At 43.1% G+C, this 22679-nt stretch overlaps 2 protein-coding genes across 9 annotated transcripts in view; one reads left to right on the top strand and one right to left on the bottom strand.

The window, feature by feature from the left end:
- Positions 1-3637: 3637 nt before the first annotated feature.
- Positions 3638-18748, bottom strand: ARL6IP5 (ARF like GTPase 6 interacting protein 5). 2 transcript variants are annotated; one of them, XM_080995924.1, is made up of 5 exons: positions 18642-18748; positions 17260-17304; positions 16080-16368; positions 5858-6075; positions 3638-5105 (listed from the first exon to the last, which is right to left on the bottom strand). In XM_080995924.1, exons 3-5 carry the CDS (start codon positions 16253-16255, stop codon positions 4933-4935), a joined length of 567 nt encoding a protein of 188 aa, XP_080852050.1. In that variant the 5' UTR covers positions 16256-16368; positions 17260-17304; positions 18642-18748; the 3' UTR covers positions 3638-4932. The 2 variants fall into 2 exon arrangements, with proteins under 2 accessions (XP_080852050.1, XP_080852051.1); XM_080995925.1 differs by lacking the exon at positions 18642-18748 and having other exon boundaries at positions 17254-17300.
- The window catches only part of UBA3 (ubiquitin like modifier activating enzyme 3), a 31889-nt gene continuing 20316 nt past the window's right edge, over positions 11107-22679 (top strand). Inside the window, exons 1-3 of one of the 7 annotated variants that reach the window (XM_080995805.1) lie at positions 18091-18229; positions 18445-18507; positions 21580-21700. In XM_080995805.1, coding sequence (XP_080851931.1) covers positions 18210-18229; positions 18445-18507; positions 21580-21700 — 204 coding nt within the window. In that variant the 5' untranslated portion in view covers positions 18091-18209. Of the gene's footprint in view, positions 11130-17347; positions 17371-18090; positions 18230-18444; positions 18508-19037; positions 19191-21556; positions 21701-22679 lie in introns of those variants that run through there. The other 6 variants (XM_080995811.1, XM_080995810.1, XM_080995806.1 and 3 more) reach the window with 6 other exon arrangements.

Genomic DNA, 22679 nt, shown 5'->3' on the forward strand with positions numbered 1-22679 from the left:
ATAGCTCAGCCATGGGACTGCAGTTTCAGATATCCGCTGGGGCAGCTTGTTAATGGACTGGAGGAGCTGGGGCAGAGCAGAGTCCTTTGCTAGATGAGTGACTCCAGGTGCTTGGAGCACTGCCCAGCTCAGAACTGCAAGTTCATTACAAGCTGGAGGAGAAAACTAGGCCTGGTCCTTGCAGAAGATTGGAGATTAGCCGCTAGAGACAAAGGTGATAATCCACCCTTGGCCAATTATTTAGCAGTATCTAAAAGCTGGCCTGGCCAATGACTTAATTGGCCAGCTCTTTTGATTTTTGAAGAGTGAAATACAGCGCTGCAATGTATGCAAGATGAAGTCTCTCCCATATTGTGTGGGGGGGGGAAATATTTTGAAAAACAGGTACATGTCCATTTCATTTGTGATCTTTTGCTTTTAGTACTGCAGGATTCCAGAAGCAATGAATATGTTGCGGTGTGTGCATGGTGTAAATTTCTCATTAACTTGTGGCAACCAGCTTTATGCCTCTCATTTATTCACCACTACAGCACTTCCATTGCAAAAGCTGTAATGACATTGTTCTCGCCCAAGAGACACGCAAGCACCCCCCCTTAACACATTTCCCTTATGTAACTATCATGCATGCAGCTATACCTAAAGACTGAGGCACACAACAACTTTGCTGATGGCAACCTACTTATAAGTTGAGGCCAACGTATTTCTCCTTCCTGCTCGGGAGACACTTGCAATACAGCTCTGGAATGAGTAAAACAGGCACCTACAATAGGCTGCTGTGAAAGGTGGACGCTGCTTTAACATGCAAACTTGAATTTTACTTACGGCAAAGGAGTACAGGCCCTTAAATTCAAAAGAGGCTTATGCTTCAGGCTTGCACAAACATGAATTTATGTCACACTTATGCCAGTTTAAATTAGGAATCCTGCCAGGCAACTGTTCTACTACACTGAGACATACCAAGCTACCACCTAGCAGATTTATGCTGCCTTAGATAGATCGCTTTTTATCACTGTTCAGTTGTGGAGCTACACCACTTACAGATCAATGCAGCAGCTGCCTCCTAGGATAACAACTAAGACAACCTATCCTCACAGCCTTTGTGGTGTACTTTCCACTGACTGTAGCAACACTGAGGAACCTGCAGCCCTCCAGATGTTGGACTTCCATCATCCCTAGGCGCCATGGCCCATCATCAGGGATGATGGGAATTGTAACCCAATATCCAAAGGGCCACAGGATCCCCATCTATGTACATGAACATATCTTGAAAGCTGCTCATCGCCCTGTTAATCACAATCAAACTCACTAAGAGCACACAGGCTTTGAAATGCTCAATGCTGCTTGGCTAAGTAAAATCAATCAAGAAATAAGTTTCACAAGCCCCATTGTCGATGAGCACAGCCTTCGATCAGGGTCAGGACGTAAATTTCAGAAGATGGAATTCAATGCTAGCACAAACCCAGTGAAGTTAATGGGCATGGCAAACTTTGGTTCATTAATTTTGATGGCTCTACTCCAAGTAGGACTTAGCTGAATACAACCCAGAGAAGGCAGACCTGTGGTTGTCTCAGTTGCTGCCCATGTGGTAGGGAAGTAGAGAAAAGCAATGTGATGAGAGGCTGGGTGGTGTAGACTTAGGTTGCAATCCTATACCTCCATAGTAAGCTCCATTGAAGGTACAGATCATACACACAATTTGAATTTTAAAATTGTTTTCTAGAGATTTTAAGCAACCCTTTTGTCCCAAGAATTGTCTCCTGCAGCTTCCAAGTTTTTCAGTTTTGCCATCAAGCAACACTGCAGGAAGGAAAATAATGTGGCAGCACAGCCAATGGCTGCTCAGTAAAAATATACCTGAGGCAGAACAAAGATGATGGAATCAGCAAACTTCAAGGGCTGCAACATACAGAAGCTCCTGCATAGATGAAAGTTTAGATAGGGATTTGGAGTTGAGCATTGTCTCTCTCTACTCTTGTAGTTATTGCTCACTTGTATGGCATTTCAATGTTCAAAGTTTTTACAGTGTAATAGACCCTAATTCAGAGTTACTCAGATCCAGTCAGTACATCTATCAGATCACTTTTATCTTGCTCAGAATGAATAACTGGAGGATAGACAAGAGTGGGACTGGACTTTTTCCTAACTAGTAGTCTGGCTGAATTCAGACTTAAGTGGGGATCACAGGTAATGGCACAGCTCATCAGCTAGAGCAGTACATGGCAGTGGGGGGTGGGGGCGCGTGGAGAGCAAACAACTATGCACAGCTGCGGTCAATGCTGACAGCCGATACAGCCAGCACCATAAGGAGTTTCTAAACATGGTATCTCTTTGTAAATTTAGGCAAAGGGACTTCAAGTTTCATGCTGAGGAACACACTCAACACGGGTTTCACTGGGAGGTCAGAAGGATAAACTAGCTCCTTATATGTTTGCCTATCTCACCTCTTTGTCACTGCACCCTGAAAAGCAAATAGTGAAGACAGTTCTCTGGAGGAAAGAAAGGGTGGGGGGAGAGAGAGAGAGAGAGAGAGAGAGAGAGAGCGCAGGTAAGTCAGCAAATTCTTGAAGCGCCAGGTACTACTAATTACTGCAGTCCTTTAGTGACTTATGGATGCAACTTTAAAATAACACATACCATACATTTCACCATGAGATGATCTACAGCCTTCCTAAACCTAATGGGGGAGAAAATGTCTTAGTTCCCAGGCTATTTTATTGTGCTCTTCTTTGGGCGAATGTCAGGTGAACAACAGACCTTCACACCTAGGCCTCCCCTGTTTCAGGCTCTACTGTCCTCTGAGCACAGTCAGTGGATCATTCCTCCATCACTACATCAGGGAGGCCTGTTTCCCACAGACCGTCCTTTCTCTCGAACTACAGAGGGGTAGGTTCACAGCATCCTATGGCCCCCCAGGAGATACATCGTATCTCCCCAAGGTTAAAAGGCAGCAACGACACTAGTGAAAAGAGACGCTTCTATTGATAAAGCACAAAGGAATTAAAGACTCTCAATTCAAAACAAAACAAAAATGAATGTTTTACATGAAAAATATTGAGAGGGTTTGAGAAGGAAACTTATCTTTTTATACAACCATAACAAGACTATGGTAAAAGTCTACAAAGTGCATTAATTTACAAAGGGATTTGCAACGCCTAGCCTGTAAATTCCTGCCTCTGTTACAAGAGATCAATTGTGCATGCATTAAAGCACATCCAAACACTGTTTCTTTGAGTAGACATTCTTCTTCGGAACTCTGTTCATGTTAACAATTCCATGGCCAGGCACATCTCAGCAGTGTTCACAGGGAACAGCAATCCAACAGCAAGATCCACAGAAAATGTTGCATCGCCGGGCATGAAATGGCAATAGAACAACTTCAAAAGGGGGAGTTTTGTCTCTCAACCATATATTTCAGACACATCACACTTGCCCAGGTCAAAAACAGAATCAAGAATGTGTCTGCTTTGCACTTGTGATCACTTCCTTTAAAATAATTTGCACTGAGAAAGCATCAGTAAAATTATATTAGAATCTGTGTACTATTTCTTCTATTTTTGAATCAAAATGGCAACGATGGAGCCATTGGCTAAATCAAACACTGAAAAGAATCACTCAGCACAGTTAAAATGAGACAACATACAGATCAAAACCAGTTTACTTCTCTTAAATCCTAGAATACATAGATAGAGCCATATTTCCAACAAAATACTAATCATTTTACAATTAAGGTATGGAATGAGGCATTACATCTCTCCATTTTAAAAAGGAAGAGTGGGCAGAGGACTACAATGCTAACACCAATCCTAAGAATCACATGAGAGAGAGATATTATTCTGTGGACATCTGTTGCATAAATAAACAAGTCTGATCACAGCACATAAATACACAGGAGAAAGAAAATGCAGGTGTGTGATATGCAATGTTGGACTAGAATAAAGTTTTCAACCATCTTTCAAGCAAAAATTCAAGGTGCTTTAAATATGTTGTAAAAGGTTGCATGAACTGGTTTTTTCCCCTTATAGGAAATAAAACCAGGACAGTCCCACCCTTCGTTCCAGTACAATACATTATCAGCAAAAATTAAGAGTCCATTTTCCAGTTCATCTGTTCTATAAAATATATCTATAAGTGTTGACTAAAGACTCTTAAAGGACTCATACTTCTATTTAATAGCAGATCAAGCCTGGCCGAGTTAAATAACTACATAATTCTATTATATAAAAGCATGTTGGATGTGGCATGCACAGAAAATCATGTTCATATTCTTATGCAACTCCCTGCCCCCCAAATATTTTAATTCTGCATAGGTTCACTGAAGGAATGTTTGTTTGCTAGATGTTATCTATGCAGACTTGCAATTCTCATGCAGAACGAAGGTCTCCATTTGTAAATAGAGAAAGGTAACGATTTGTCCTAACAAGCTGTGCATATTATGTGACTACATTTGAGTTCTCCACTTCTCCATTTGGAAACACAGACCACTCAAGAGGCACATTAAGATGCACTGCAAAACACTGTAAAATGGACTTTTAAGACCTCATTCATACTAATTTTGGATTTATCTCCTTGGACAGACAGGCGAGTGAAAGGGGCTGCTTGCATTTAGTGCACTTTGAATACTTTGAAAAACACTAACATAAATAGTTTTAGAGAAGGCATTCCTTCAATTCCCACACTCCCCTCCCTCCCTCCCCCCACAAAATAGTGCTATGACCCACCAATTGGATTTGTGTGCCAGATCTCTTAGCATGTCACAGAAGGGTTACTATCACCTCCCCATGCTGGTCAGGATGTCCTTGAATAACTGGGGTTGTTTATTTTGCCACACTTCATCTTCGCAGTCTGCGTATTGTCACACACCCAGACTGAAAAGCGATGCTGGTCAAGCCCAACCAAGTGCCCAAAGAGCCATAAACTGCATGCGTGTTTTTTTTACTCCTTTGCTTTAGCCAGGTAGTCAGCCAGTTTGGTGATGCCTTCTTCTTGCTGTTCAAGAAGGTCCAGCACAATGCCCATGGGAGTCTTCTTCAAGCCTATGCTTTCCATCTTGTTCTCCATTTTGTTCTTGATGTTCCGAAGCCTCAGGGAAGCATGGACAAACATCACTGGGGGGGGGGGGGGGAGAGCAAAAAAGCACATTAATACCCAACAGATATTGTCCGCTTCATACCTACATGAGATGCATGTTCTATCACCATCAGCTCCAAGAGCGCATTCTATCTGCCGATACTGCCCAGCCATAATGACTCTCTGGAAAGCTTCTGATCATAGTACAATGGCAAATAAAAACCAGTGTCTCTTATTATATTACTGCCCTGTGTGATCTCTATGATCAGCTGAGAAAGGCTGTCTTGGTTGGCAGCAACCAGAGGGAGGGTCTTCTTGGTGGTGGCACTTTCATTATGGAACCACCTCCCCGCTGAGCTTAGGAAAACATTGATATTAATGATGTTCCAGTGCCCATTAAAAATACATTTAATGTATTTTTGGGCTGGTGATTCATTCCAGCAAGTTTTATCATCAGCACCATCATCATTATTATTATCATCACCATCTTCTTCATCTACTACTACTACTACTACTAATAATAATAATACTGCCTGGGGCTACCAGCTGTATTTTTATGCTGTATGGCAATTTTAATATTGAAGTTGCTTAAACGGCTGTATGTTGCTTTGAGACTGAGGCAGTAAGCTATACAGAAATATTTCTACAAATAAAACGTATGTATTGGCTTCTGATCATGATTGTTAATGAGAAAAAAATTCCTACCAAGCTTGGCATTTAATGTCCAGAACAAAACAAACAAATCAGCAAAAGGAAAAGCTGCTTCAAAAATAAGCAGACTTCCACTCACAGAACAGAGGAAACGTAATTCCGAACATGAACACCATGACGCCCCCGAAAAAGGAGATCAGGAAGTAGCTCAACAAGATGATAGCGACCACGAAGGCAGCTGGATAGTGCTTCTTAAACCTGCGAATGAAGTCTTTGTTGTGCGATGCCCACACAAATGCTGTGAACACCAGGACCACCACAGCAGCACCGAGGATCATGCTCAGTGGATTCAGAAATCTGCAGAGACAAAAAGGTACAAACGCCCTCAATGTCTTCCAAATGTTACGCTAGCATTTTATATCAACATAAAGACATTTTGCATGCATCTTCCTGCATCTACAAATCACCCTATGTTTCTGGAGTCAAGTCTAAAAGGAATTGGGGAGGGGGGGTTGGCCCATTAACAGTGGCTAAATTATTCATTTGTAAAGTACTGCGGTAGAATTGCAGCATCAATATACCTGTGAAAGGATTAGACAAGGGAAAGCGACTGAACTATCTTAAAAAAAAAAAAAGTATGCATTTTATTGATCCTTATACCCTGTCTTTCCTCCAGGGACCTCAAGAGGATATACAGAGGATTTTGGGCTGCCTGCTTAGCTTCAGGGAAGTTGTTGCATCACACGCCTTCAAGACCACACCAAGCAGTTATGGCTGGATGCTCATCTCAAGAGACTTCCTTCTCAAAGGCTGCGCTTAACAGGGGCGGAAGCAGAAATAGTCTCCATCTTAATGGCATCCCAATAAGGAGTTTCCATTCACTTCTATGCAGGTGGAGGGAGTGCTGCATTTAGGGAAACTGCTGGAACGATAGGAAGCTGTGCCTCTGACACAAACTCTCCTTAACTGGCAGAAATCTGGGAAGAGAACCCAGGGCCTAAATACTGCATGCAAAGCAGAAAGATGTAGGTCAGCATTGTTTAGGGAAGCTTTTAATGTTTGATGTATTACGGTATTTTAATATTTTTTTGGAAGCCGCCCAGAGTGGCTGGGGAAGCTCAGCCAGATGGGCGGGGTATAAATAATTTATTATTATTAATTATTATTATTATTATTATTATTACGATTATCATCATCATCATCCACACTCATCTACCCCACCAGGACTGACTTGCTAGTAAAAATAAATAAGTCCAGTTCCATATCCCCCCCCAAGATATGTCCTCTGTAATAGAGGACATAGCTTAAAAACAAACCAACATTGCCTTTACCTTTCCACCCACCACAGCATACAACATTGTATTCTATGGCAACAGTGCCAGTCCCAACCTGGCTTTATTCTCTTACAAGACATGAACACCAGATAGGTGGGTGGTGGTGCAGGTGTCTGGTGGGGTGGTCTCAATGACATGCATCCCTCCTTGGCTCACCCCGTCACAAGGAGTCAGACAAACTACCAAGGGTCAAGACGAAGTGCAGAGAACCCACAGACCTGAATGGTACAATTCAAATAATTTCAGACTAACAGCTCAGCAGATGCCAACAAAAACGGGATGCAAAGGAAGTGGGGTGGGGAAGAGGACACCCAAAGTTATCGCAGTTGAAAAAGCTGAACTGGACAAACAACCACCCTGCAGGTCTGTGACCTGGGGCTGAATCTAAGGAATTTCCCCCAATCCTTTCTGGAACAGATGTGGGTGGGTGGGGGTATGGGGAAGGCAGTTCTGCTGTGTGAGCAGAACACATTTGCCTACAACCCACAGAAGACGCTGTTTTACATATAACCCAGAACTTTTACACATGCTAGATTTCAGCCCACTGCGTTTAGTACAGATAAAAACCAGTGGATGGGCCACCGTCCTCGTTCACATGCTTTTCACAAGCACAACACCCATCACAAAGGCAAAACTAAGGCACACAGAGCTGTGGGCTCACCGTCGGTCATCTGTACATTGCACTGCCATGGATAAACTCAAATGGCTGAAGAACCCAGTCCTGGCCCAAGCCCCTGATTTGTGAATGGGTCCTTGCTGGCCTCCTCAATACGTTGCATAGCACTGCCTTGAGAAGTACATCTATGGCTTAATTCATGTCGATCAACACACAATTAACGTGTGCTAGTTTTACCATCTTTGCCAGTTTAATAAAATGGAGATGATACAACTGCTGTGAAAGAGCAGGAGACCCATCTTCCTTTCATCACAGCTTCAGGTTGGGTTGCCCACCTGCTCCTGCTGCTCACAGGAACTCACGCATGGCGTACTAAAAACAGGCCGGGTCTGCTTGCTGTTTGCAGCGTCTGAGTCACTTCTGGTCAGCCACAAGCTATATTTAGAGCAAAACTTTCTGAATGTTCTGCCTGGAAAAAGTGAACAGTAACTCAAGGCGGACATCATCACATTGGGAGTCTTACTGCCATCGGGTTTTGTACCAGTTTTGAGAGGTAGCCTAATTTTATAGAAGTATGAAATAAAAAAATAAAAGTTATACACATTGCACTTGGTAACAGAATTGATTCCTACAGCAGTTAGCTCAGTGGCAGAATATCTATTATGCATGCACAAGGTCCCAGGTTCAATCTCTAGGTAAGACTGGGAAATATTTCTGTCTAAACCTCTGGAGAGCTGATCAGTGATTTGACTCAGTGTAAGGCAGCTCCCCATGTGCATGTGTGTGTCAAGCTTCCAGTAGGCCTCAAGAGATGTGTAGTACAGTCTAAACTGATTGTGGACCAGGTGAGGTATTGTAGTTGTAGGCAAGTGATTTGAAGTCCTTGCTGCAATACACAGGCAGGCAAGCCATCATCTTTCAGACTAATTCAAAATGGTTTGGGGGAAGTGTTTAACATCAATCAACCGTCTGCCTTCTCTGGTACCCTTACTAGTTTATGTGGCAGAAAACACTCAAAGCAATTTTATTCTATGCAGCTAAAAATCTCTTTGCAATGAACCAATACTCAAAAGTTCCAGTTTTCAAAGTAAATTGAATTGGCTGAAAGCTGTTGAAAACCCAAATACAGGCAAAATTAAACACAAGGAAAGTTAAAGCGGATTTCCTAAAAAGTAAAGCGTGCAAGAAATACACTGGATTTGTTATATCTTTGTTACCTAGCTGGTTCTGCGACTATAAATGTCAGATTCTGCTGCAGAACTCAGTGTGCCATTTGGATCAAAATAAAGCATCGTTAACTGAGCTTCACTTTTTTGGCTGCAGGCTTTAGGTTAGATCCAGATTCAGTTGTGCACAGAGTAGAACCAGGGAAATCAATGGGACCTAAGTTGTGTCTTGTTGATTTCATGGGTTTTACTCAAGCATGAATGAGTCTGGATTGAACCCAACAGAATTTGTTGTTAATGGCCATGAATACTGTCTCCTAGAAGTGAGAGGTTAACAGGTCAAAAAGTAGACAAGGCGAGAAAAACTGATAACTGGAAGTGTTAGTCTCTGTGCCTGCTAGAATCTTTATCAAGACATATTTTTAGGCCTTTAATCTGTAACTGTGAGGAAGCTTGTTTAAAACTGTCAAAAGCAGTGGTTCAGAAGTTGCCTAGTGCGATAGCTTCTTTGCTTCTGTATCTGCATCAAATCGCAAAGCACCAAGTGGGCAACTGGCAGTAGAACACAGTTAAAAGGGGTAAGATGTTTGCCATAGTGATGAGAACAAGATGGCACATCAGTCATTAAATCATAAAACCAACATTCACTGTCTACATGAGGGATAACCAACGCAGTCCCTCCAGATTGTGTTGAACTACAGCTCCCATCAGCCCCATCCAGCAAGGATAGTGATGGGGTCATGGAAGTTGCAGACCAGCAGCATCTGATGGCACCATTTTGGCTACTCCTGCCCTACGTATTTGCAATGAGTAGGCAGCAAGGAAAGCCACCTGTAGACACAGGCTGTAAACAGATACTGCCCTTATGAAACTGTTGAGCCCCAACAACATTTATGCCTGCCTACATCCCAGACTCAAAGCATAGTCCAGCTAATTTCCCCATCTTTACAAGCTTTAAAGGAGACAAGCTAAGCCCTAAGACCTCCAACACACTGCTCCCCCAAGACCCAAAGCAGAAAGCAGGAACCATCACTTTCTCTCTTCCACTACGGTTGTGCCTGCTGAACAGAGATGTATCTAGGTTACCATCTGCAATCTCATTTCAGAGGATAGTCTGAGATTAAAAAGACTGAGAACTTTGTGCATTTTCCCTTAGCTGCTGCTGCATCCTGCTTATGCAATTGTCCCAAGGCAAATTCTCTGGCCGAGCATTTCAAACACAACATGCAGAGTCCCTTCAAAAGCTTCCTCCTGCCAACATTGTATGTTATTTCAGAATCTGTCCTAACTGCCGCCTCCAAATTTATTTCTATTGAATCAACAATTATGTGGCCTTCATTTGGCAAGAATAACAGCCAGCTGCTGCCTAAGAGAAGTGCACATATAATATGTATGGAATAATTCTGAATAGAAGGTAACACCCTAGAAAGTTCTTCTCTAACAGCAGGCGGTCAATGCTGATACCATCTTAGCTAAGATGATAAGACAAGTAATCCATCATGTCTGAAGTGTGCTCTGAAGTCCTCCAAGTGGGAGTCATTAAATGCCACAGGTGGTATCAGGAGCTAGGTTGGTTATAGGATACACTCTAAATATAGCCCTCGTTAGAGAGATTTATTGAACGTATCAGACACCACCAGTATATGTGCAAGACATCTTGTAGCATGGTAGCGCAGTGGTTATTTGAGGTTGGTGTTACTCGGACAACGTACAAAAACAAACTTGGGGAGAAGGTGATTAGTTCTTATTGCCAAGGAATAGGTTTTGTAGTGGTGGCAGGAATAACCAGGAAGTGTAAAGCACTCAATATAAATAGACCACTAAATGGATGCCTTAAGGTCTCATTGAGAGATACAGGAAACAGCTTTTGCCTGCTGGAAAGATGTTGCACCTAGAAGAAAGCAGGTGGGGCGAAAAATAAAGAAGTGATCTACAGGCAAGTAAATAATGTACTCCTCTATGCAGCCAAGCCAACAGAACATGCTTCCATTTGCTACTGACAGATTTGCTTTCCAACCATCTGCTGCAAAGTGGAACAGACCGACGGTGGAAATCTCATTTCATACTCAAGTGTGTCTTGGTTGGATGAACTGCAAGCAGGAAGTCATTGCATTAACTCAAATGGGTAGACTAAGCAATGCTGCAGGTACTGGGATTAAGGACAATCCCAGAAGCTGGAAGCTTCCAATGCAGTCGGAGATGTCGATAAGAACAATAAAAGAAGCCACCAAACAAATACAAAGCTGTAACGGAATAGATTTAGTAATAAGGTTTCAGCTTATGTACCACCACCAGGTAAGCACTGCAAACTGCATGCCTGATTATCAGATCCCTGCTTCCAGTGTGTTAGCACACTGTAGCAAGCTTGTATTCTCCAACAACTTGGCACCAATGCGTGAAATACTTGGTTTTAAGAAGCTGGGAAGGTTCATTTAGGGAAGTGATAGGAGCACAGGCTTCCATGTTCTGGGACCAGAAAGTAAGGCAAGTTGCCTCCTGAATTAGGAAGAGACCTTGACTGAAAGAGATAAAATTAATAGATCTTCCATATCACTATGGGGTTTTTTTTAGGTTTTGTTTCTGCAGCAGTACTATAGGAAAGGCTATGTTAAGTTTGGAAAGAATTGCCTTTCTGCAGACAGATTAAAAAATACTCCTACTTAGTTGGAAGGGCACAAAGAAGCATAGCGCATTACCAATGGCTGGCTGTAGAGAGTGCCAGTTAAAAGTTCAGTGATGAAATTGAAGCAGACATCGGTGACCAGGGGTGGTGGTGTAGGGGGCAGAAGGGGGAAAGAGAAACCAAGAACAGTAGACTAAAGATATGGCATACAAAATCTAATTCAGCCACCTGCTTGTGTCAGGCTAAATATAATGTGCTTTTTGCATATGGCCGTTGTTGGTGGAAGTGCAACTGAATGTGATCATTTAAAACAAACCTGATAATAAAGGGCACTGCAAAGCTATGAATGTAATATAAGCGAGACAGGATCTGTAAGAGAGGCAGTGCTTAAAACATGGCTACTTAAGCTATAGAAAAAACTCCAGAAGCAAAAACAAGACTTGCCACAGCATCCAATTGGAGTTTTATTCTTCACTGGCCTTCTTTCAGCAGCATACTATAACAGACAATGCTTAGCTTTAAGTACCAATTTTAAGTACACTCCAGGCTTACTAAATTGTGACGTTGAGGACAGAAATATCTGATAAACCTCATAACTTAATTAGTTGAACTGTAAATGTTCCTCATTGGCTGGCCCGAGTTAAATGTTCACCAGGCTTAAGACTTCATGGAAAAAGTGAGTTTTGAGAAGAGATTTGAAGGAAGAGATGTAAGTAGCATCACACAGGTATTTGGGGAGGCAGTTCCAAGCATAAGGTGCAACAAGAGTAGAGTAATTTGAGGGAGCAGGAGACCCTCAGCTGGATGGAAGTGGTGGAGCAAAGGTCAAAGGAAGAATGTAAGAGGGGAGAAAAGACGGTAAGGGTTTTGAAGAGGCGGGAAGAAGCCTGCAATGGATCCAGCAGCAGAGATAAAGTTAATGTGCAGATTAGAAGAGACATCATGCAATCAGAACAAGAGGGGATTTATTTTGGCTACAGAAGACTGAGAAAGGAACACAACTTGGCAACAGACTGAACACAGAGGACAAAGGGGACAAAACAAAGCCAAGGCTACATGGCTGTTCAACAGGGCAGATGATAACACAGTAAACTGATAAAAGAGTATTGATGGGAAGGAGAGTTGGGAGAGAATACTGAGTTGGAGATGACATATGTTCAAGAAGAAACAATGGAGGCTAATGGAGTTACAGTTAAGGCACAGAGTACTTTCTATGCTATATGAAATGAAAATTAGTTGCCAACACCACAGGTGGCTCTTCCCCACTCCCTGAAAGAACTTGCATTTCATACAGCTAGCAACAACAGAAAAAGGAGGAGCCAGAAAGATTCAACTATGGAAAAGCCTTAAAACATCAACCATATAAATCAAGATGCAAGCTCAGAAATTGTAAAATAAACGGTGCTCTGTATTACTCTATGAACCTTGCATCGGATTATTAAGAAGTGACTTAGTGCAGCTTGCAGCTAGGTTTTTTTAAGCTTTTAAGTAAATCTGAATGGAACAATCTTCCAAGCAAGTATGTTTTGGGTAAGACTTATATACATCAAAAATATTTTGAAGGGGAAATCTCTCTCTCCCCCCCCCCCCCCGCCGTTCTCCACTAAGCAGACACACTGGACATGGCCTCTCTCCACCTATTCCCAAAGGTAATTAGTACAGGTGTGAGGCTGCCTAGAAGAATGAATGTAGCAGTTCCACCTGCCAATAATGGGGATCAGATACCAGCCTAACACCTGCCTGGCGAGCAGAGATTCAGCAGATGCCTTCTGTGCCAACTTTTAAATGCCTGCTGAAAACTTATATATTCCGCCAGGCCTATTGTTTTCCCATCTATAAGACGTCCCCATGTATAAGATATCCCCTATTTTGGGGGACTCAGAGTTAAGAAAATGGGGGCGATGGCCCACCCCCTAATTTTTGACATTATTTTTTAGGGGGGGGAAAACCTAGTCTTATACATGGAAAATGGTGTGTGTTAAATTGATGTCTGTTTAACTTTTTTACAGTTTTATTGCGTGGTTTTATGTGTTTATTGTTGTAAAACATATGGATATATATAGAATACAAATATTTATATAAATTATTTTCATCATGCAGGGAAAGATGTTTTCATTATGTATAGAAAGCCATCAAACAAAAATGGAATGGATGACAGCCCTTAAACCTGCATCAAGAGGCCAGAATCAGTTAAATAAGCCCAGTGCTCAATGCCATGTTCCAAACATTTGGCCATGCCAATTAGCTTCCAAGCAGAATTACCTCCTTCCATTCTATAGGGTAGGCGTAGGCAAACTCGGCCCTCCAGATGTTTTGGGACTACAATCCCCATCATCCCTAGCTAACAGGACCAGTAGTCAGGGATGATGGGAATTATAGTCTCAAAGCATCTGGAGGGCAGAGTTTGCCTATGCCTGCTATACGGTCTTTCTCTAAAAAAACCCCCAATGTCCACCTCTAGGGAATACAGGAAAGTCCTGTTTGTTTCTGACTATCTGATGGATATGCCTTGTCTCACTTTAAGCATGAAGTAAAAGACCCAGTCTGTAAAAGGATTTGCAAGTGTAACTAACAAAGGTTGATGAATGCAGCCTAAATCTAACACCAAGCCAAAATGGCAGTCAGTTTGCTTTTTTGTTCTTTCATCTTTTAGGATTCAAAGGAGACTGAAGAAGGATTTCCTGTGTGGTTTTGCTCAGAATTTTCATATATTCACAGGTTCTCTTCAAAAAGGAGGTGTTCTGAGTATCATATAAATAATTCCTTTGTGGGGTTTTTAAACGCACACACTTGTAGCCGTAAAATCTCAGTGATGCTCTAAAGCAGCCTGGGCTACAACTCCCATCATCCCCAGCTACAGGCCCTGCTGGTGAGGTGAATGACAGTTGTAGTCCAAAACATGTTGGGAAACACTACTCTGAGGAGAGCTTTTCTAGCAAGGGGAAATGCTAAACATGTTTAAATTAGACTCTATTAATGATAACAGACTTAAGAGAAAGCAAGTGAGCCTAATCTCAGTTTACTCATTCTACACCTTCTGCAGATTGAAGATTTCATTTATTTTACCTTTACCATGACAGGAATAAAAAACACTGGTCAGTGAAAATCTGATCCCCTTAATCAGACTCTGAGGTGAATGAGTAAGGGAAGCAAGAATGGCTCTTAGGTATGCTTTTGCTTTCTAACACACAAATCATTTAACAGAAGCTTCTAGCTCTCATGAGTGCAGCAGAGGCCAAACTGATGAGTCACTAGACTGCCAAATTTTCAACCAACAATTTCAGAACCTGTCATGTGAGTGAGGGGCTGAATCATGACTAGTTCCAAATGGCAAGGCCACATTAATGGTTTGGAAGCATAGGAAGTCTTCTCTTTCCATTCAAGTCCTCTGAAGAAGCCAGGAACAAACTAGTTTCTAAGGATGAAATGCCATGTGGCACAGTCCAGCAAGCATGACTCATGTAAAGAAATTGCAGTTAGAGTTTTGAATACCAACGCCCATCAGTTTAGGCCTAAAATACATTCTCTCTCTCTCTCTCTATATATATATATAGGAGAGAGAGCATGCACCAAGGTTTATCAAGGTTTTCCAAAAACTATCTCGAAGAAGGGAAGCTTTTTATTGGGCCAAAATGAATAACAGGCACAGGGAATATGAGGACTGGGAGAGTATCTGAGGATTTATTCTGTAAGTTTATTATACTATGGGGATAGGTGGGAACTATGTAAGAGCACCATTTATTTCTTTAAAAAGTGAAGGAACCAGAACTAGGTTTAAAAGTACCTCACATTTAACCCAATTCACCCCCAATGAAGCCAAAATAAAATAAAAATAAAAGTGCATTTCTCAACAGGGTTAACAGGAATAGTTGCAAAATACCAATTTCCCACAAACAATGGGTCATATACACACATCACTGACTTCCAGAATATAACAATGTTACAACTGTATTCAAGGCACGGCGGCACAGAAACACCTAGATTTCTTCCTTCATAAACACAATCTTAATGAATTAGCCCGGTGATTTCATGATCCAAATCTAATAGAAGCGTAGGTTTCACTTTTGAAAACGTACATTCAACAAGGAAGACGCCTACAGCTACATTTTGAAGGAGAGAAAGGAAATCAACTCAGGAAGTTACAGTTAGCCAACGGCACTGAAGAAAGCACCTGCCCTGTATGGCTAAAACAGCAATTTCACGCAGGACTGCTCTATGCAGGACACACTTTGCGATACATACAGCGGATTTGCTATCGTCTTGCTCACAGCTAAGCTACCTCCATCTTAAAACCAGAGAGCGAAGCAGTGCGCATCCGGTAACGTATGTTATTTAGAAGCTTCTCCACAAATACGAATGCGATGGAAAGCAAACAAGGAGGCCCAGCACAACCCCATATACCTCTTCTCAGAAGTAAGCCCCATTAAGTTCTATGGGAATTTATTCAATTAGTATGTGCAGAGCCGCAATTTGCAGTTTGCAAGCGGCAGCTTGCTACCCTCAGAAGAGAAAGGGAGAACGGAAGCCAAAATGCACCATTGCTCTGCTAGAGTTGCCAGCGTCAGGCCAGGAAAGGTGTGCGCCCCCGCTCCATCTTTGCCGCGGAACGCGCCCGCGCTTACCCCACTACGGAGATCACGGTAGCCGCCACCACCAGGTAGTTGGTCTGGTAATAGAGCAAATTGCTGACCACCCTGTTGTTCCATTTGGAAATGTCTTTGAAATCCGGCACGGCGAAGCGGTCGTGGCCCGGAATAAAGTCGTCCCAGGATCTCAGCGGAGCTACTTGCACGTCCATAATGCCTCTCCCATACGGAACCCTGCAGCAGCAGCGGCGGCGCGACGTCAGCAGGGCGGCCTTAAAGAAGGGCAACGCAGCAACCAGCTGACTGGAGTTGCATTTCTGGTTGCCTGCAAAGCAGGAAGGGGAAAAAAGGCAGCCGCGGGAGGGCGGATTTTATCTTTCACAAAAATCCCACTGTTTGCAAATTAAGATGCAACATTTGCAATGTATATAGTTCACACAATAGCTCCTTTTAAAAAGCTGAGGTCAGTAGCAGTCTCCTTGAACACCGTTGTAAGATCCTGCCAAATATCTATATATATATTGCAAGGTTGCTCAACACAGCGCAGTGCTATGCGTGTCTACTTGCAATTTTAATAGGAATTTGTGCCTCCACTTGCTTTTCTCTCCTCCCTTACATTTCCACCCGCATTTTGTTTTTTGGAGTGTAAGCCGCCTGAGGATAGGGCTAGTTTACTCATAGGCTTTGGTAAGCTGCTCTGAGAGCATTTTTGGCTAAGGGATGGGGTATAAAGGTGCTAAATAAATTTATTTAGAGTTGCACTTTCTAGCTGCAATACCATACACACTTGCCTGAGATTATGCCCCATTTAGATCAGTGTTTCTGAATAGGACTGCACTGCCACCAGTAAATTTTCCTCAAGGTCATGTACAAAATAACTGTTTTCTCTGGAAATGAGGTCCAGGAACATATTTTTTTCTGATTTTAATCAACCTCTGCAATTAAACTAAAGAAAGCAAAAAACACGCTCACATAATATGCTAAACACTAACAAAACTCTTATTAGGAAATCAATGATCTAGTTGTTGCAACGTGACAACTAAGCCCATTGCACAATTAGGGGGACGGACGATTCAACAACCTGGAGTATTTAAATATTTTCACATGTTGCATTGTTGTATTGAGCATGTCCTGCTCCTCATGCTCATGCAAATACCGGGTGCCCAACTAAACCATGAATTAAATTAGGAACTTGGTCCATCTAGCTCACCACTACCTGCACCAGAGGTGGAGAAGACGACTTCGTTGAAGGGATCGCCGTCTGCAGAGAATGCAAAATGGAATAATCGGGAGGGCACTAAGATGTCACGCAGTGTGACAGAAAAAGGTACCAAATTAAGAAAGCTTTTGGTTGCAAAGGGAGGCAGAGGCGGCCACCAACCTGGAAGGCTTTCAAAGAGGATGAGGCAGATTCATGGAGGAGAGGGCTGTCAAAGACCACGACCAAGTCGTGGAGGAAGGGGCTATCCGTGGCTACTTGGCCACCATCATAAAGGATATTTATGGTGTCTTATGTTGTGAACGGCCCTGAGATCTGTGACTGGAGGGCGGTATAAAATGAGTATGTACGTAAGGAATTAAATAAAGACTATAGTTTCTCCTCCGCACCTGGGACGCAGCAGCACTCCTAAGCACCAGTTGCTGGAAAACCGCATGGTTGTGTGGAGGGATAGCAAAGGACGCTGCCCCCCCCCCCACAGACAACTTATTATTTATATCACTTTTATGTGTTCCCTTCCCCACAGGGAGCTCGAGGCGGCGTACATGGTTCTCCTGTCCGTTTCATCCTCACAACAAGCCTGTGAGGCCGCTTAGGCCGAGGGCAGGCGACAGGCCCAAGGTTACACCCGGTGGGCTGCATGGCCAAGTAGGGGAATTCGAACCCATAGCCTAGTCCCGGCACTCGCTCAACCCACGGCGAGAACAGGAGGCTAGGCTGGGCGGTGAATTTGGCGTCTGTGTTCGCGCGTGCGCGAGTTTTTAAAAGCGACCGGCCCTAACGGAAACCGGAAGCGAGGCCTCTCTGCCTCCTCCCCCCTCCCCTCAGGAGAAGCTCGAATCGCCTCCGTCAGCGAGGACGAGTGGGAGCCCGGCTCGGAACTTCCGGCCGCGGTGCATTGTGGGCGAGCCGTTGGAGGGAGAGGACAGGAGGAGAGAGGCTCAGCTATGGCGGATGTTGAGGAGCCGTAAGTACCTGCCTCCTCCCCACGCCACCCCCCACGCGCTTGGCTGCCTTCGCCGCCGCCGCTTCTTCCAGGGAGGGGGCTGGCGGGGAGCTGCGCCCCCTCAGCCTCTGCCCTGTCCCCCTCCCCCCGCGCCCAAGTCGTGGCGGGAGCGCGCGAGCCCCGAGCCTGACCCGGTCGGCGACTGACCCTTCTTTTATTCTCTCTCTCTTTTATAGGGAGAAGAAAAGAAGGAGGCTAGAGGAGCGGCGGCTAGCGGGAGAGAGGCAGAGAGAGATGGGGTCAGTGCTGGGTTTAGGGGGCAGAGGATGGAGGGGGGGGCGCACAGGTGGGCGAGGGGGCCACTGAATTGGGAATGTGTGGCAGGCTCCCCCATATATAAGAAAAGCAAGTATGTGTGAATTATCAAAAGCACCTGCAGCCTGGCTCTCTAGGCGCCTAGGTTCTTCCCTCAGGTGCTAATCTTCTGCCTCAAACCAGGGGTAGCCAGTGTGGGGCTGGCCAGATGTTGCTGGGCTACAGCTCTCATTATGACTGGCCATGTTGGCTGATGCTGATGGGAGCTGATCAGCATCACCCCCCCCTTTAGGCTGCTCATGTGGCTTCATGTTGCCCTGCATGAATAGTAACATTGTGACTGTCTCCGCCCGCAGAAACCTAGCCTTTTCCCTGCTAGTTTTCCACATGCGGGACAGGTTTTTGTGTGTGTACAGAGCAAGTGTTCAGTCAAGCGAGCCCACATCTGAGCAGTGAAATGAGGGCTATGCAGACTCAGCAGGTGGGGTGGAATCATATCTCTTGCGAAGACCGACTGGTCCATAATTGGAACTTGCACTAAGATGCATTTCAGTGTGGCAGATCCTTAAAGGGTCGCTGCAAGTCTTAACAGGGATTAGGGTCTCTTCAAAGATCAAAGAGATCATGGGTAATGCACATTTTGATGGGAAGTGCACAAGCCGCTTAGGTAATAATGTATTGCAAATTGCTGAACTGCTTACAGTGTATTGCATGAGCGAATGTTAATGGGAAATCCTTTGTAAAAATCAAGAGTTGTGCATATAAAAAGGCAAGCAAAACTAAAATATGACAGTAAGGAACGTGACTAGGAAATAATTCCATATAGTTGTTTGAAATGTAAAGTGTGTAAGTTTGTAACCAGAGTTGCATAAATGAATTACTCTACCCAGTTTTGGGGAATTTCCCCCTTCCCAACCAACAGAGCCCCAGATGACACAGCCCTTAATATTTTGTACTCCCTGATCTTTTGGTGAGCTTTCTGGGAGAACAGAAGGGAAAGATCAGTTGTGCTAGAATGCCTTATCTTAAGGCAACGTTGGATGTAACACATAACCAATGTGGTGTCCTCTGGATCTTTTGGACGACTTCCTCAGTATCTGGAGGACATCAGGTTGGCTATTGTAGGATATAATTTAATTAAAGCTTCCTCAACCTCAGCCCTCCAGATGTTTTTGGCTTACAACTCCCATGATCCCTAGCTAGCAGGACCAGTAGTCAGGGATGATGGGAATTGTAGTCTCAAAACATCTGGAGGGCTGAGGTTGAGGAAGCCTGATTTAATTTATGCTTAGTTGAAGGTAAGGCTCATTGAACTCAGTGGACTTTAATTGCAAGAAGAAAGGTGTAGGAAAAGGATGCAAATACGGTTGCACTACTTAGAAACACTAGCTATATAAAACTATAAACAGTATTGTAAACTGCAGTTTTGCACAATTGGCAGTTTTGTTACCTTGCTGAGATGTGACTTCAGACTACAGGGTATCATGTTTTATTTATTTTATTATACTCTGCCCTTAAACTGGTTTTCAGGACAGGTTATATAGGAAATTAAAACTGCAGTAAAGCTAAATGTGCAATCCAGCCTCCCTTTTGCACCCAACAGACAGCAAGGATTGGATTTCCTCTGCCTGGCCCTACTGCTTCTATTCACTGAAACAGCAGGCGAGTAGAAGTTCTACAGACGCCCAGTAGTAGTTAGTAGAAAGCCCTGAAACAGCAAGGAGAAAGGACCAAGCTGGTCTGAGATCTGTTTGATACTGAGTCAACCCTGCTGCTGTCACATAATGGCATCTCTGCACCCACTCCAGGATGATGGTGTGCATGGGCAGGCCTGCTGATGTGACAATAACTCCACTTCTCAATTAAGCCCTACTGGGTAACAGCCATAGTTTGGATAGTGAAAAACACTAAAACATCCTAAGATCAGTATACACACAAAATTCATATCTTGCAGTACACATCTAAACATTTAAATGGTTGAATTTTGGTATTTTAAAGGGACTCAGGGATCTGTATAATGTGAAAGTCAAATTGTACATAGGATAGAAATTGAAACTGCATGTTATGTTGTGTCAGGCAAAATTCAAACATTTGCTAGCCAGTTCACTGTTAACATGTAGTACTGTAAGTGACTTGCATGTCACTTTCCCTTTCATTTTGTTAACAAGTGAGTTTGTGTTTAAAATGTAGATAATTGCTTGTAACAAGCTACAGGGTTCCCAGAAATGAATTGCCAATGGATGTGTATCAGTTACTCATGTTGTTTCCTCTTTTATTGTCAGAAGTACGCTAGTCTTCCGCATAAAAACATCCCATCAAAACATCAATGTAGTGAAACACTTGATTTGCTTTTTGTGTTCTTATCCCTTAATCCAGGGGTGAGAATCCTGGGGCCCTCCACATGATACTGGACTCCCAACACTCCTCAACCACAACTAGCGTAGCTATTGGTCAGGAATGATGGGAGCCATAGTTCAGCGACTTATGGAAGGCCATAGGTTAGCCACCCTTGCATTACATCTACTGCATATTCAGTAGATTGAGGCAGAAATAGCTGTCTGTTGTTAATCTTCGTTCTTTAAGAATACTAATAACACCTTATTTTTAAAAACTCTGGTTGGCATACTGTTTTTCCAAGTAAAAGAAATCTGAATATTCAGTCTGTGCATATATATATATCTATATCTTCATAACTAATCACATATAGCAATTTAACATATCTGTTTGTTTATTGTAAATAGATGTGTTATTAATGGGTTGGATCGAAATCTAGGCATGCTTGGAGTAGACTCACTGGAAATAATCGGGCTTAAAATATGAGCAATTTAAGTCTCATTGTTTTCAATGAGTCCTCTCTATGCATGACTTAGACACTAGACCCACTGTTTAGTAGCCAGCAGAGTCCCAAAATATTTCATTTATTTGCTCTGAACAAGATAAAATTGGTAGCACCTTGTGATATGTATACAAAAGGAAAGTCTAAATTTGCAGAGATTGTGTGCGTGTGTGTGTTTATCCATTGGTTTTTTGCAGCTGAATTTCTATGTTCTGTGCAGAATGGCTGTTGATGGTGGGTGTGGGGACAATGGAGACTGGGAAGGTCGCTGGAACCATGTAAAGAAGTTCCTCGAGCGATCTGGACCTTTCACACACCCTGATTTCGAGCCAGGCACTCAAGTGAGAAACAGTTATTTTAAATACAAATGTTTGTAGTATTGTGTTGCTGTTGTGAACTGTTCTTTTGTTTGCACTTCATTAATTAAAAATGAACAAGACTGCAAACTTTTGCAATTAACCAACTAATTTTCTGCATGACTGATGTGGTCTTGCATAAATTATAGTTTGGATGCTAAAAGTCATGTAGGGTACTTGAAGCTTTGATGTGTACAATAAGAAATTTGGCTGTAGTGGACATCATTCAGTATTGCACATGCAAACCTTCCTTCCTATCCTCCCTTGTGCAGCTCCATGCACCCCTACATCTGTTCTAATGGTTCCCCAGACATCTAGAGCTAATTTTGGACGTGTGCAAGGGGCTGCAGGAGGGAGGAGAAGGGGAAGTCCTGTCCTGCAACAGAAGTCCATTTGATGGACAGACACCACTGGATTTCAACATGGGAACTATTTGAAGTAAAATTTGGTGAGATAATGATGAATTATCTATTTGTTTTGGGTTTGCCATATATACTTGTTTTAGATTTATGTCATATTTCTTAATTTTTATAACTGAGTTTTAAAATATATACAGAATAGACCTGATGTAGGGGTAATGCCACCCTGCTTCAGGGGATGGCAAGCAGCTATGGGGCTGTGCACTTAACCCCCCCCCCCAAACTTGCATGCTATTTCTCCCCACTTGTCTCTACCCAGGCATCGTTCTTTGCACCTGACCTTTTTAGTTCTGGCTAAAAGTAATCAGGGAAATACTCCTGCATTCTTCTTGCAGTCCTGTGTATGCTTATGTGGGAGTGAGACCCATAGAATTCCATGCGATCTCCAGTGGGATAGACATAGAATAATATGTGCACATTGATTAGATGTTGTCTCTGCAGGTGGCAGCAGGCCAGCTGCAGGCAGTGTGTTTCTATAGTCAGATTACGATTGCATAAAGACTTCCAAGTGGCAGAAATATATATCTGTATAAACCATGTAGTTC

Source organism: Podarcis pityusensis, assembly GCF_964106645.2.
Source record: "Podarcis pityusensis genome assembly, chromosome: 2".
NCBI classification, from domain to species: Eukaryota; Metazoa; Chordata; class Lepidosauria; order Squamata; family Lacertidae; genus Podarcis; species Podarcis pityusensis.

Coding starts and splice junctions, on each gene's coding strand:
- ARL6IP5 (XM_080995924.1), bottom strand. CDS start 16,255: ATGGACGTGCAAGTAGCTCCGCTGAGATCCTGGGACGACTTTATTCCG. Junction 6,076..16,079: donor ACCGTGATCTCCGTAGTGGG/GTAAGCGCGGGC, acceptor TTGTCTCTGCAG/ATTTCTGAATCCACTGAGCA. Junction 5,106..5,857: donor AATTACGTTTCCTCTGTTCT/GTGAGTGGAAGT, acceptor CCCCCCCCCCAG/TGATGTTTGTCCATGCTTCC.